The sequence below is a fragment of the Ambystoma mexicanum genome, chromosome 1p (genome assembly GCF_040938575.1).
Source record: "Ambystoma mexicanum isolate Mex_15411 chromosome 1p, UKY_AmexF1_1, whole genome shotgun sequence".
Taxonomy (NCBI): domain Eukaryota; kingdom Metazoa; phylum Chordata; class Amphibia; order Caudata; family Ambystomatidae; genus Ambystoma; species Ambystoma mexicanum.
Window position 1 is genome coordinate 140,784,573 of NC_090921.1, and position 13,964 is coordinate 140,798,536.

The 13,964-nt window shown below is 46.5% G+C and overlaps 1 protein-coding gene across 2 annotated transcripts in view; it reads left to right on the top strand.

The window, feature by feature from the left end:
• Positions 1-8,750: 8,750 nt before the first annotated feature.
• The window catches only part of FBXO24 (F-box protein 24), a 1,263,390-nt gene continuing 1,258,176 nt past the window's right edge, over positions 8,751-13,964 (top strand). For both annotated transcript variants that reach the window (XM_069645164.1, XM_069645169.1), the window contains exon 1: positions 8,751-9,059. In XM_069645164.1, coding sequence (XP_069501265.1) covers positions 8,970-9,059 — 90 coding nt within the window. In that variant the 5' untranslated portion in view covers positions 8,751-8,969. The remainder of the gene's footprint in view (positions 9,060-13,964) is intronic.

Sequence of the window (13,964 nt, forward strand, 5' to 3'; positions counted from 1 at the left end):
TCTGAATCCATCCATTGACTCAAAAAGTAATAAGCAGCAGAATTTTGGGAAAGTCAATACAAATTGGTTTTATCTAATTTATAGGGCAGGTCGACCAAATGATTACGTTCCTACCAAACCACCATACACTGGTGAGGATGGATCTACACAAATATTTTGTAAAGTAAATGGACCAGTCACCAACTGTGCCAGGTGGACACCAAAGCAATGCTTTTTAAAATAAGGCATTATGTTTATTGCACTCCATTAAAGCTTCCAGAAAGAGGCTAAGGTACAACATAAGGTCCTTCATCGAGACCAGCTGAAGGAGCAGGATCTTCCCCGACTGCAGGAGCAGTTCTCCCGCCTTCAGGAGGGCCTGGGCTCCACCTAGATTCAAGGTAGGACCCAGGGCTCATGCTGCACAATATTGCGACCAGCTGCTGCTAACTTCATAATTTGCGGCGGATTTGGCAAAAATCAACCAGATTATCTAGATCACCGCCTACGAGTTCCAATTGCTGCTCAACCAGAGCTTTGTCACTATTTGCATATTATTCTCAGAGCCTCCATTGCAGCCCACGAGGAGTAGCTCCTTTAAGAAGGCCGCCCGTTTTTTTACTTCATAACCTGGCTATTCACCTACATCCAGGACCCTCCTTTGTGTCTGACTGACTGCGAATATCATCTATTAGCCAATCCTGTGCTGGCAGGCACTGAGTCAGCCCACCCAGAAAGGCACACACATCAAGGCACTTCCCTGGCCTGGAGGGGAAGGGCGGGGCGCACGCAGTTCGTGGCGCTTCGAGGCCTTGAGTTTCGGAGGCGGCAGACGGAGTGCGGGCCCCCGGGTGTTTGGGGTTTGAACGTTGGAGTGCGGTCGGCGTGTTTCGGGTCGGTGGTCGGGCTGTTGAGGGGTGTTGCGCGGGTGGCGGATACGATTAGTAGTGGCGGGAGTAGCAGTGCTGGGGTCGGGGAGTGAGTTGGTGGGGGGCGTTTGTTTGTGGTAGGGTGGCTGTTGGTGTGGATTGGCTGGGTGTGGTTTGTGGTAGGGTGGCTGGTGGTGCGTGTGGTAGTGTGGGTGTCGCTCGGGTTGGTCGCGGTGGGTTGGCGGCTGCGCGCGGTGCCTCGCCTGAAGCGCATGTGTAGGCGTACGGGCTGGGGTCTCGCGGGTCTGCGCGCCGGTCTCCGGGCTCCCTGGGTGGTGTGAGTTTGGGGTGTAGTGTCTGTTGGTGTGGATTGGTGGGGTGTGGTTGTTTGCGGTAGGATTGCGGGTGGCTGGTGTTGGATTGGTGGGGTGTGGTAGTTTGCGGTAGGGTTGCAGGTGGCAGGTGTTGTTTTGGGGTAGTAGTTGTTTGTGGCTGGAGGTTCGTGTGTGGGTGTCGCTTGGGTTAGTCGCGGTGGGTTGGCGGCGGCGCGCGGTGCCTCACCTGAAGCGCATGTGTAGGCGTACGGGCTGGGGTCTCGCGGGTCTGCGCGTCGGTCTCCGGGCTCCCTGGGTGTTGTGAGTTTGGGGTGTAGTGTCTGTTGGTGTGGATTGGTGGGGTGTGGTTGTTTGCGGTGGGATTGCGGGTGGCTGGAGTTGGTTTGGTGGGGTGTGGTAGTTTGCGGTAGGGTTGCGGGTGGCAGGTGTTGTTTTGGGGTAGTAGTTGTTTGTGGCTGGAGGTTCGTGTGTGGGTGTCGCTTGAGTTAGTCGCGGTGGGTTGGCGGCAGCGCGCGTTGCCTCACCTGAAGCGCATGTGTAGGCGTACGGGCTGGGGTCTCGCGGGTCTGCACGCCGGTCTCCGGGCTCCCTGAGTGGTGTGAGTTTGGGGTGCAGTGTCTGTTGGTGTGGATTGGTGGGGTGTGGTTGTTTGCGGTGGGATTGCGGGTGGCTGGTGTTGGATTGGTGGGGTGTGGTAGTTTGCGGTAGGGTTGCAGGTGGCAGGTGTTGTTTTGGGGTAGTAGTTGTTTGTGGCTGGAGGTTCGTGTGTGGGTGTCGCTTGGGTTAGTCGCGGTGGGTTGGCGGCAGCGCGCGGTGCCTCACCTGAAGCGCATGTGTAGGTGTATGGGCTGGGGTCTCGCGGGTCTGCGCGCCGGTCTCCGGGCTCCCTGGGTGGTGTGAGTTTGGGGTGTAGTGTCTGTTGGTGTGGATTGGTGGGGTGTGGTTGTTTGCGGTGGGATTGCGGGTGGCTGGTGTTGGGTTGGTGGGGTGTGGTAGTTTGCGGTGGGGTTGCGGGTGGCTGGTGTTGGATTGGTGGGGTGTGGTTGTTTGCGGTGGGGTTGCGGGTGGTTTGTGTGGAAGTGTGGCCTGTGTGTTGATTGGTGTAGGTGGTGCACATCATCCTTTAGGATGGGGAAGTGCCTGCGTGGGTCCGCCCACGCGTTCGTTAATTAAGAAGAAGAAGAAGAAGGCACTTCCCTGTCCAGAGGTGACAGGGCCAGCAGGGCCAGGAAGACTGCCTATCCGTGCTTAAGACTCTTCGTGCTCCGATCTGACTGGCGTGCGCATTGCACTCGGCTGGTCAGCATCAAGAAAACTTTTATGTAACCCTGCTCGCTTGTGTTGATTACATCCAGCATCGGATGCACCGTTATTTGTATACAGTATAACCCACGCTCTTTGACTTGCATGATACTCTGCTTCTTATGCCACCAATGTGCACCGTCATAGCCGCCAACGCCCATCTCTTCCTGCCTACTGCGGTTTGATGTTTTGCTCCAGGTCAAAACTAGGGCCATGTCTATCATTGCAGTTCATGCCCGCCCTTAATCACATATCGCTCCACCGTTAACTCGTACCTTCTTAAATATATGCATCTTCATGAACCTTTTTAGCCTGCGCATACACAACCAGCTTAGCATGTACTAAAGCCTTGCACCACCGATACTAACATCACCTCCATCATACCGTGCCATGGATAATGTTTCTCAGCTGTCCTCAATCCGAGCCGCGCACATTGTAACCTCGCATTCAGCACAGTTCTTGTATACGTTCGCTGTTTGCTACGCGTGCTCACTCTAGATACGGCACTTTGAACACTATAAGCATGCTGTCTTTCGCCCGGTCACTGCTCCTACAGCTGACACAGCATGCAACCACAGCTCCTTGACACTATAATCAGCACCTCATTTGTCGGTTTTTGTATCGTCCATCCGACCATTGCATTAGAACCTCGCTTTCACTGCAACTTTTGAGCCCACATCTCAACAGCCGTGCACTAGCATTCTATTTGATCACACTCTAGCATTGAACTCACATTTTTCTTCTGATTGTACTATTAGCATTTTAGTTGATTGTGCCCTAGCATTTGAACCCACATTTCATTTAACTGTGCTTTTAGCATTTTAGTGATTGTGCCCCAGCATTTGAGCCCACATGTCATCTAATTGTGCTCTAGCATTCTAGTGATTGTGCCCTAGCATTTGAGCCCACATTTCTTCTTATTGTGCCTTTAGCATTCTAGTGATTGTGCCCTAGCACTTGAGCCCACATTTCATCTAATTATGCTCTAGCATTCTAGTGATTGTGCCCTAGCATTTGAGCCCACATTTCTTCTAATTGTGCCATTAGCATTCTAGCGATTGTGCCCTAGCACTTGAGCCCACATTTCACCTAATTGCGCTTTAGCATTCTAGTGTTTGTGCTTTAGCACTCTAGCTGATTGTGCCCTAGCATTTTATTTGTTTATGCATTAGCATTTTAATCGACTGTGCCCTAGCACTTTCTAGTTGATTATGCATTAGCATTTTATTTGACTGTGTAATAGCACTCAAGCCCAGATTTCATCCGTCTGCGCACTAACACTCGAGCAGGCTACATACTGCTGCGCTGGTTCATGTCCCAGCCCAGTGATACAGTATTACTGAAGCCCCCCCCTGCCCGATCCAACCTCAGACATGTTAACCTGGACCTTCGTCATCATGTTTCCATTTTGCGTGGTCCCCCTTGACATCCCATGCACAGGGTCGCACTTCTTCTCCCACCCCAGTGGCCTTAGCAGGTATGCCAAAGACACCATCCTATCCCCTGTCCCACCCCATTCCTACTCAATACTTCCAATCTGTCTTCACCAAGTCTCAAAGCACAGCAGATACATCCAGCATCCAAAAAGTAACACAGACCACCCTCCCTGGCATGCCCACCCTCAAGAATCTCACTACCAGTAAATCGTACCCCAGCATAGGCACATCAAGACTCGACCGCCTCAGATCCAGAACACATATCTTCTCAACCCTTCCCAAGTCAGACAAGAAAAAAACAGCACCAAACCCAAATCAGCCACTCATCTCACACACCCCATACCACCAACTGACCAGACCACTCCCTGCCCTAACGCCTCCTCCCCTCGCACCCTCATTAGAAAACCTTGCCATACCTCTGAAACAATCAAAGGCGCACTCATCAACGCGAGATCCTTAGTCGCCCATGCCTTAGATATAGCCAACATCATCTCCCTCAATGAACTTGATTTCATAGCCATCACCGAGACCTGGCTCCAACAAGCCTCTGACACCCCCCACTAGCGCTAGCTATACCCAACGACTATACAATCTACCGCGCAGACAGACAAACAGCCAAAGGTGGTGGAGTAGCCATTATCGCAAAAAGCTCTCTTAACATAAGGCACATACAAAACCAATCTCTCCCATCCGCAGAACTACTCACCATCAAACTATCAACAACCCGCACAAGCACTATCACCACCTACCTTATCTATAGACCGCCAGGCCCCTTACTATCCTTTAACGACGACATAGCTCTCCTACTCTCCAACAACACCAAACCCAACTTACGACTACTCATCCTAGGCGACTTCAATCTAGGTTTCAACGACCAGAAAGATGACAAAGCAAACACCATCGCCAACACCATTTCTGACTCACCCATCACATTTCGCAACCCACACACAACAAAGGCTGCATCCTTGACTGGATAGCTGATCTCAATTGCAATACCACCATCCTTTCCAACACACCATACGCCTGGATTGACCACCACCTCATCACTTTCACCATCAACAAAGGCACCCAAACACCTGGTCCTCTTCCTAATGCTCCACCTACACTCACAAGTAATAGCAAAAACATCACAGTAGAGAAACTCCTTCCTCTACTCCAACCAATCATTGACCTCTCACCAACCATCACTAACCCCACTGAACTAGTAGAGCTCTACAATGCAACCATCCTTAAGGCCATAAACACAATAGCACCACTTAAACTACGGAAAGCCAAACCACGCGTGCACCTCAATTCATGGTTCACCCCTGAACTAAAAACGCTCCGTAAAACTAAAAGACAAGCTGAACTAGCATGGAAACAGACGCCCTCCACCAACAACAAGACATCCTACGCACTAGCATCCAATATCTACAAGTCAGCAATCATCCAGACAAAAAAAAACATGTATAATGAAAGAATCTGTAGCGCCAAATCCAATACCAAAGAGCTTTTCAACATCCTGAGAGACCTCAAATCCCCCTCCCCATTCCAGATACATGCACCAAAGACATCTCTTGGTGTACAAACACACAAGAAGCACTCCTAGGAAAAATTGCCATGTTACAAGCCAAAATCGAGTCAAAGAAAGAAAGCCTCTCCCTCGCTGATAACCCCACCCCCTCCACCCACATATCACAAATGGATAACAATCTATTTGAATTCTCCACCATAACTACCAAAGAGGTTGAAGACATAATTAACTCGCTGAAACCTTCCAAATGTCAAGGCGATATCTGCCCGGCGCCAGTCATCAAAGACGCAGCCAAACATCTTGCTCCTTTCATCACATCCCTCATTAACTCATCGTTCGCATCCAGCACAGTGCCTAACAACCTTAAGGATTCTTGGGTTCTACCCTTACTCAAGAAGCCCACCCTTGACTCCAGTGTCCCGATCAATTACAGACCCATCACGACTGTTCTCTTCCTCCTAAAAATCCTTGACAGAGTTGCCTACCTACAGATACAGAACCACCTCGAGAAAAACAATTTACTAGGTCTCAGACAATCAGGCTTCTGCCCTAAACACAGGCACCAAAACTGCTCTGATTGACCTCAAGACACAAATGGACAACATCAAAGACAATGGCAAACTTGCACTCCTTCTCCTCCTCGACGTTTCGGCTGCCTTCGACCTGGTCAACCATGACATCCTTTGTAAACATCTAACCTCAGCAGCCAAATTCTCTGACAAAGCCAATGCCTGGATCCATTCCTTCTTGAACAACAGATCCATGAGAGTTTTTGCACCCACAGCCTCTGCCAAACCAGCCCCAGTCACATACGTTGTCCCTCAGGGCTCCTGCGTTTCCCCCACACTATACAATGTGTTTACAAAACCCCTCTTTGACATACTGGACTGTCTGGGTGTCATCTACACGAATTATGCAGATGACACTCAAATACTTATCCCATTAACAGGCGACTACTCCACTGACAACACAGCACTCAATAACATCTACTCCATTATTCAAGAATGGATGGCCAAGCACGGCCTTTGTCTCAACGACGACAAGACTGAGCTTCTTCTCCTAGGCTCCCAACCCAGACTCAACAAACTGGACAAATTATACCAGACATTCACTATCGACGGAAACAACATCTCTGTCTCCAACAGCGTCAAAACCCTTGGGATCTACCTCGACTCATCCCTCACACTGACAAGACAGTTTAACGCCATCTCATCTACCACTGCTTACACTTGTAAGCTTATCAATGCCAGCAGACTGTACCTCTCACCCTCCAACTGTACTATATTAGCTAGAGCGCTAGTTCTTTCCAAAGTCGATTACTGTAACGCTCTATATCTGGGTAGCAGCCAAAAAAACATGAACAAGTTGCAAGTTATCCAAAATAACGCCCTACGAGCAGCTCTGAACATACCCAAACATGAACACATATCCGACACCAGACGATCCTGCCAATGGCTATCAATACCTCAGAGAATTGAACATAAAACGCTCTCACTCACACACAAGTGCCTATCCAACCAAGCACCCAAATACCTATCAGACAACTTCACACACCACATCCCAATTCGCCCAACCAGATCAGCTCAAACACACTGCTTAACTATCCCCAGATACAAACTCCAAAACGTAGGAGGCTCAAGCTTCCCCGTGCTTGCCACTAAACTCTGGAACTCACTACCACTGGATCTTAGATCTGAACCGTCCTTCCACTGATTCCGACACAGAGCCAAATCCTGGTTACTGACCAAAGAAGCCTAGAACTACCAACACTACATTGTTATCATACCTATTGCCTGCAACCATGTAAATTATGTACTATTATAATTGATGTGTGCTTGCCACACCTGCACATTACCTGTAACTGATTGACAATGTTCTAAACTTTCTGTACTGTCCACCTACGGACCATGTTGTAGTATATTGATATGTTGTAATCAACTCAAGCGCCTGGATGCCCTAGGGCCAGGCGGCGCTATACAAATAATAAACTAAACTAAACTATAAAAATATCTTTGCAGAAAGGGTAGTAAACACATGAAGGTGCCTGAGTGACTTGGACTGAATCCATGGCAGAATTTAAAAATATCTAGGAAAAAAGAGTGCCATCATGGTGTAAGAGCAAAGACGGGTCTGTGATTAGGTAGGGTATATGATGTTAGAACAGATAGGGCATTTTTTTCTTTTCTTTTCTGTCTTTTCCACAGGCTTGCCTTTCTAAATTAGCAATCTTTTGAACATGGGGGGCATCCAGAGAAACACCAGTGAGGTATATACCTTTATGTCTAGTCCACTCATGAGTCCGTACAAGTCCAGAGCTAGAATTTTGCCTACGAATGATCATAAGACTGTTGCACAAGGTTCAGAAAAGCTGCTAAACTAATTCTGCCTTAATGCGGAGGGTCTGGATCCTGGTCTTCCTCACCACTCAGTTTGTCAGAAAGTAAGCTGTGTACAGGTGGAGTTTTGATGTGTGTTGCTTTTTCACCTGGCAAATGGGACACAGTCCCTCGAAACCCTGTGTGAGGACCCCATGAAGTAAACCTGGATTGAATCTTGTCGCCATTGGAAGAAATACCATGAAGACTAATGACATTAAACATACATTTCACAAAATATAATTTGAAGAAATATTGTGGACGTCCTTCAAAATCTTGTTGGAAAAAGGGCAAATACTCTCAAATAGTTGTGGGTGGCTGGAGACAAATCTTAATTTCTTCCAATTTTACTATTCATTGTTTATATCCCCCCAAAACCCCCAACCAGAAGGAGGAGATGCCCACAAGCATCAATAATTTTAAATAAAAACTCTTAAGACTTAGTTCATTGTTGGGGGGAAAACATTGAGGTTAAATCCACATTTAGCGAGAATGTGTGCTTGAGACCTTTGTTTTTAGAACAGTGATCTCCCACGTGTGAAAAATGAAGCTTGTTTCACAGAGAGTCTTCCTACACAGGGCCTACCATTGCTGCCTGGTAGATTTCACATCCGGGATACATAGGGATGTAGAAGCCAGGTCCATATGAAGCATACTCCTTTGATATGAGGTATGGACAGGATAATCATGCTAGTGAAATAGACATAAGTGTTGACGCCTGTAGACAGCAGATCCTGTTTTTCCAGAATCCATTGATGAACGAATGTAGATTAGGCAAAGGGACTTGTGTTCTTAAATGCCGATCTGTGGTTACACAGGGCTCTGCGGGAGACCTTGGGCCAATGGTAGAACCATTCTCAATTTGAGAATTCTGCCTAGAATTGGATCATGTTGTAACCAAGGCAACCTTGTGTGGTGTTCTGGAAAATAGAACTCTCTCTAGATAATGGGAGATGTTCCTCCTCCACAGGCGTGCTGGCTTGGCTGACTAAAGGAGGTATTGTCTGATAAGAAGGTATTTTTTTGGAGGGATAGGTTCATCTTCCGCATTGTGGTGGACACATGAAGAGCCTGGCCACGGGAATCACTTGACCGCAGGAGGCTATGTGTCCGAGGAATCTCAGGAAGGATCTTGCGGAAAGCCTGGCACCTGCTTGAAGATGAGGCCAAACTGCAATAATGGGAGGCGAAACCTTTCTGCTGGTGGGAAGGCCATGGCAATGGTAGCATCCAAGGCCACCCTGGCAAAGGTGAGATTTGCAAGGTTTGAAAGGATGTAGTTGCATTTAAGTTTACACGTCCATGCCCAATTGAGTGAAGTAAAAATATTTTTAACTGCAAATGACGGACACGTATTACAAACTGGGTAAGCTGACTGTTGTGTGGAATGTCAAAGCTGTAAAAGGTGTCCCAAGTCACCTTTCTGAAATGTTTTGGGAGTGGCCTATGTTAGTGATGGAAAGTGGCCTGGCCGTAATGGGGAGTGGGTTGGGTCAGGCATGGAAAGTAGGCCACGACACTGATGGGTAGCTTGGTGGGTCCTTGATGATGGAGGATGCTGTATGCTTTTGACAGCATATTGAGATTTGGTCAGAACTAAAGGCGGACAGGACTATGCGCTGGAGCAGGTCTGAAAGAAAAGTGCTAGGAACGCCCTCTTCACTTCTCAGGGAATGACACAGTAGGAATTGGTTTAACGGCATTCAGATTGATTTTGCCAATCTGACTTGAGTGCGAAAGTCTGTTGAACCTTGCAGTGGACCAGCTATAATATTGAAGGTGAATGACCAGCAGGGGTTTCATGCACCACTAACATGCTGACTAATGGATGCTTCAGAGCACCTTCAGATGTTGCTGCGCGCTGAAATGTCAACAAAAGGGCCCAGTTCGGATAGATGCATCAATCACAAGAGACTTCATTGCACCAGTCTGCTGGCTTTCTGGCATCCTCAGAAACCCTTTTCTATAGTTGAAGTACCTAGATAGATAATGTCAAGTAGATGTGGGACTCAATTTGTAATTTCTTAAATGATCTTGCTGCCTGGTGTACTGGAAAGTGTCCTTACCATAACCATCTTCTTTTGGGGTTCTACTGGTGTTGAGAAGAAGGGGCCTCTCTTAAGGCCTGTGTTGGGCTCATCTGGGAATCACCTGCATAGATTATTCCTACCCAGGCTCCCTCCGTGTCCCGCGATTACTTTGCAGTAAGAGTTAGGACTGTCTTTAGCTTCTCCATCATAATAACAATTTGCTATGAGATCCAGTTTCACACTATTACTTCTTTTTGCATCTCAGACAGTCACAAAGTCGGGGGCTGCCACTTGTTGATGTGTGGCAGGGGCCGATGTTAATATGACTGCAAGCGATGCCTCAGTAGACGGTTGCCAACCAGCTGCAGCCTAACAGGGCTGAAGGTTTACAGCACCAAGCCTCAATGGGCAGTGGTTGTTTTTTCTTAAATCAAGCCCTGTTTGAGGGGCAGCGTCATGGGTAGAGAGACCATTTCCAATGCAAAGCTTCTAGCATGGGATGTCCACTCCTCTTGGCAGGAAGGTTGGAAAAGATTGTCAGCAGAAAAGCTGGGTCCTTTGGATATATTGATAACACACCCTCTTACTTTGCATCTAGCACCCACAGGTTTGAGGCAACACACACGTTGGTTCCCGAGGAACAGGAAGGATTTAGCCTATCAGGACCCGTTCTATGGAGACCTGAACATGGTGTATGCTTCGTCTTTTTAGCTTCTGAGATCAGGAACGCTCAGGGTGTCTGGTTGATCTTCAGGATGGAGAAGCCTCGATCTCTGAGCGGGTATTAGCCCAAAATTGTCATCCAGGACCTTGTCTTTCATGCCATTCAGAACATTCAATCTAATTCAACACTTAAAACTCAATGGCCCTTCAAAGAACAGCGGTTGACAACACTGCAGAGGTGATGGGAGTATCCAAGTAACTACCATGTCTAGGCAAACCAACTTTTCTTAACCTTTCTATACCTAGACCTTTCTAATATGCTCTGATTTTGTTTCAACCTTCAATTACTTTCTGGGAAGCTCTAGGCTTTCGTAAGCATATGGTTCTCAGTAGTCACTGAAGATGCAGTTTCAAAGGTGACAGGGATAGGAACCCATCATTGCCCGTACACCCTAGAAAGGAAGGAAGCAACATCTCACAAGGTCATCCCAGTGACCTCCAGCCTGATTGGCGGAGAGATTCCAAATGGCTGCCTGGTCATCCACTGTGGAAGGCAGAGAGGCAAAAAGGAGCTGGAGGCGAGAATCGCGGGTGATCATGTAAATAAATCCTCCTTGGTGTTAAACTAATCCCTCCTGCCTCTTTGCACTCCTGCAGCACTTGTTACTTTAGCTCTGAAACATATGTTTAGGAAGTGCCTTTGCTTTGGGGCAATCTGAGGTAGGCGGGAGCTGCAGGCCTCCTTCCACGCTCCAGCTTTTCTGATCACCACATCACCCTCATCCAGTGGTTATCCATCCAGACCTGTACCCTGCACATCCAGTTCAATTCCCTGTGCATCAGATGTAATCACGTACACTCTGGATCTCAGACTACTTGAATAATAAACAACCGCTCCTTGGGTAGGCATGCACCACCCAGAAGACCAAGTTAATGCAGACAAAATTCCAAACGTCACCAAGTAGTACATCTGGAGATAGACCTTCTTTTAAACCTTCACTCCCTGAAACTTTCTGCCCAGACATTCTAGGATTTTTGGTTAGTGACTGAAGCATTGTTAGGACAAACAACAAAACCCAAAATTACACATAAAACCATACCCACACATAACCTGCATAACAACAACATAAATAAAAAAGAACACATTTTAAAACACCAAAAATTATATTAAGAAACTGTGAAGGATATCCGACCAAGGTATTTAATCAATCAAAACATCAATGAAAGGAAATAACTAGCATCAACACTGAAACACTGAAGTATAAAACCCTTTCAGACATCAAAATGAAATATTCTAAACAGTCGTATAAAGTCTATCAGTTATTGTCGTTGGTAAACAATGTTAATATGCGTCTCCATAGTTAATATTTCACCTGATAACTGAACATATGCTACTGGGCTTTCAACAAAGTAGTTGCATCCAACACCTAAGTTACTAGATAACCATCCAAAGTGTCCTTACGATAGTGACTTCCCAACAGCCTAAACGTTGGTAGTAGACTTCATATTCATTACAAAGGACAGGGTAAAAAAATACTTTTCTCATTACATTACCAATCTAAGACCAAGGGCATGTTTAGGATAAATGTACACCAATAGTTATTTTGTAGTTCCATAGTGAGCAAACTTGTGGGTGTAACGCTAAGAACCTCTGGTTACATGTGGTGTAGGCAAAGGGGGTGATACAAACAAGGCAGAGACGGCAACATAGAAACCCATTGCCGGCCTGGGTTTATGGATGTACATGCGCAAAACAGAAAGGTGATGCTGCCTGGGGCAGAACGGTGATGGCGGATAGGTCACCCCAAAAGAGGTAGTGCAGCCCGAACTGCTGGATCACATCTCAACTGCCAGAGAGTCCAAGCAACCACAGGCTTGTTCAAAGTTTATGGGCCATCATCATTGGGGTGGGACCAAGCCTGGTTTGCATGCAGCTTTTCCTTTTCTCATTCTGTGTGGTATAGCAGTCTGAAAAACATTGTTCTGGAGAGTTGTTCAAAGCAATAGCCAGTGGCAATATTCATTAACAAACCTTCCAACCATCACCTGTTTGTATTTCATGGATGCACATGCATGTCCCACCTACAACCTCTACTCTAACTCCCACCTTAATCGCATAATTTCCCAAGCACCACGTTCATCATCCCTTTTTTGGTCCTTCACCCTTCTTGCCCCACTCCGCTAGTACTCGCTGCCCTTCCAGTCAAATATACCACTACATTCTAATCCTTTAAATCTACCCTTAAGCTCCACTTTATGATTCTGGAAGGAGCATCCTCAATAGCTTGCCATATCACCGCCACTGTGAAAACTGTTTCTATCTCCACTGTCTCCTGGATGATTCCCACTGTACATATCCAATCCACTTGGACTGCAATCTGTCATGCGTCTTGTCCCATCCTTGATCACTGTACCATATATTACGCAACATCACTTGCACAGTTGCTCATTACGTTCTCCCGATTGTAAGGCAAAAGATCCGGGATTGCAGTGAATACTACTCCCGTGAGTGTTTCTGGAATGAACAACTTGTTCTTACAATAAATAAATAATAAGATTGCAACCTCAGAGAGAGCAATGAATGGGCCAGGGTACTTGTCAAATATATACAACTATGTAAAAAGTATTGACAAACCTACACTTTTAAACATTACAATGTGGGGGAGCAGGGGAGAGGGACACTGGTCAGGTAACCATGCACAGAAACATCACATGTATGTTCAACTATAAGTAATCAGACTTTATTCACCAAACGGCCTGGATCCTCATGAAGTAATAGATATCCAGTAACTTTATTACTGGTAAATACTCCTGTTTTGACCCAAAAAGGCTGTTAACATTGTTGAGTGGATCGTACCAGCAGGAGACAGAAAAAGAAACTGTGAATCAGATCTTCTCTGTCATTATGAGCTCATGAATGAAGCGCTGCACTAATGCAAAGTGGTTTGCAGGTTTTATGTATCTGTATATTTGTCCATCTTTTTGTAAAGTGGAATAAAGTTATATAAGAGTCTGAAAAGAGGCTTATTTATTTCAATATAACCTATAGGGTTGGACATAAAGAGTACAAATCTCCATCATATTAACAATCAATACAAATAGTAATTGATACTGACAGAACACTCAGCCTTTAACCTAATAATCCAAACAGGACACAAGGCAGCAGAGATAGAAACAGGGTCGTTTCCATTCAACTGTGTAGAAATGGGTTGGGACACCAGCAGATTATCCATGTCCCAAATATGTGATCCAAAGCACAGAAGCCTTAGGGTTTTTTAGGATTTATACAAATGAGCCTCATATAGAAAAGTAGGATATGATAAATTTAGTCGGTTACTTTAGCAATGAACTTGCATAGTGGTACATCCTTCGGCTATGGAGGACATGGCTTTACATCACCAAACAAGACTTGTATAATTGTGCTTGCCTACCCAATTGGTACACACCACCTCTCTTGTGGGC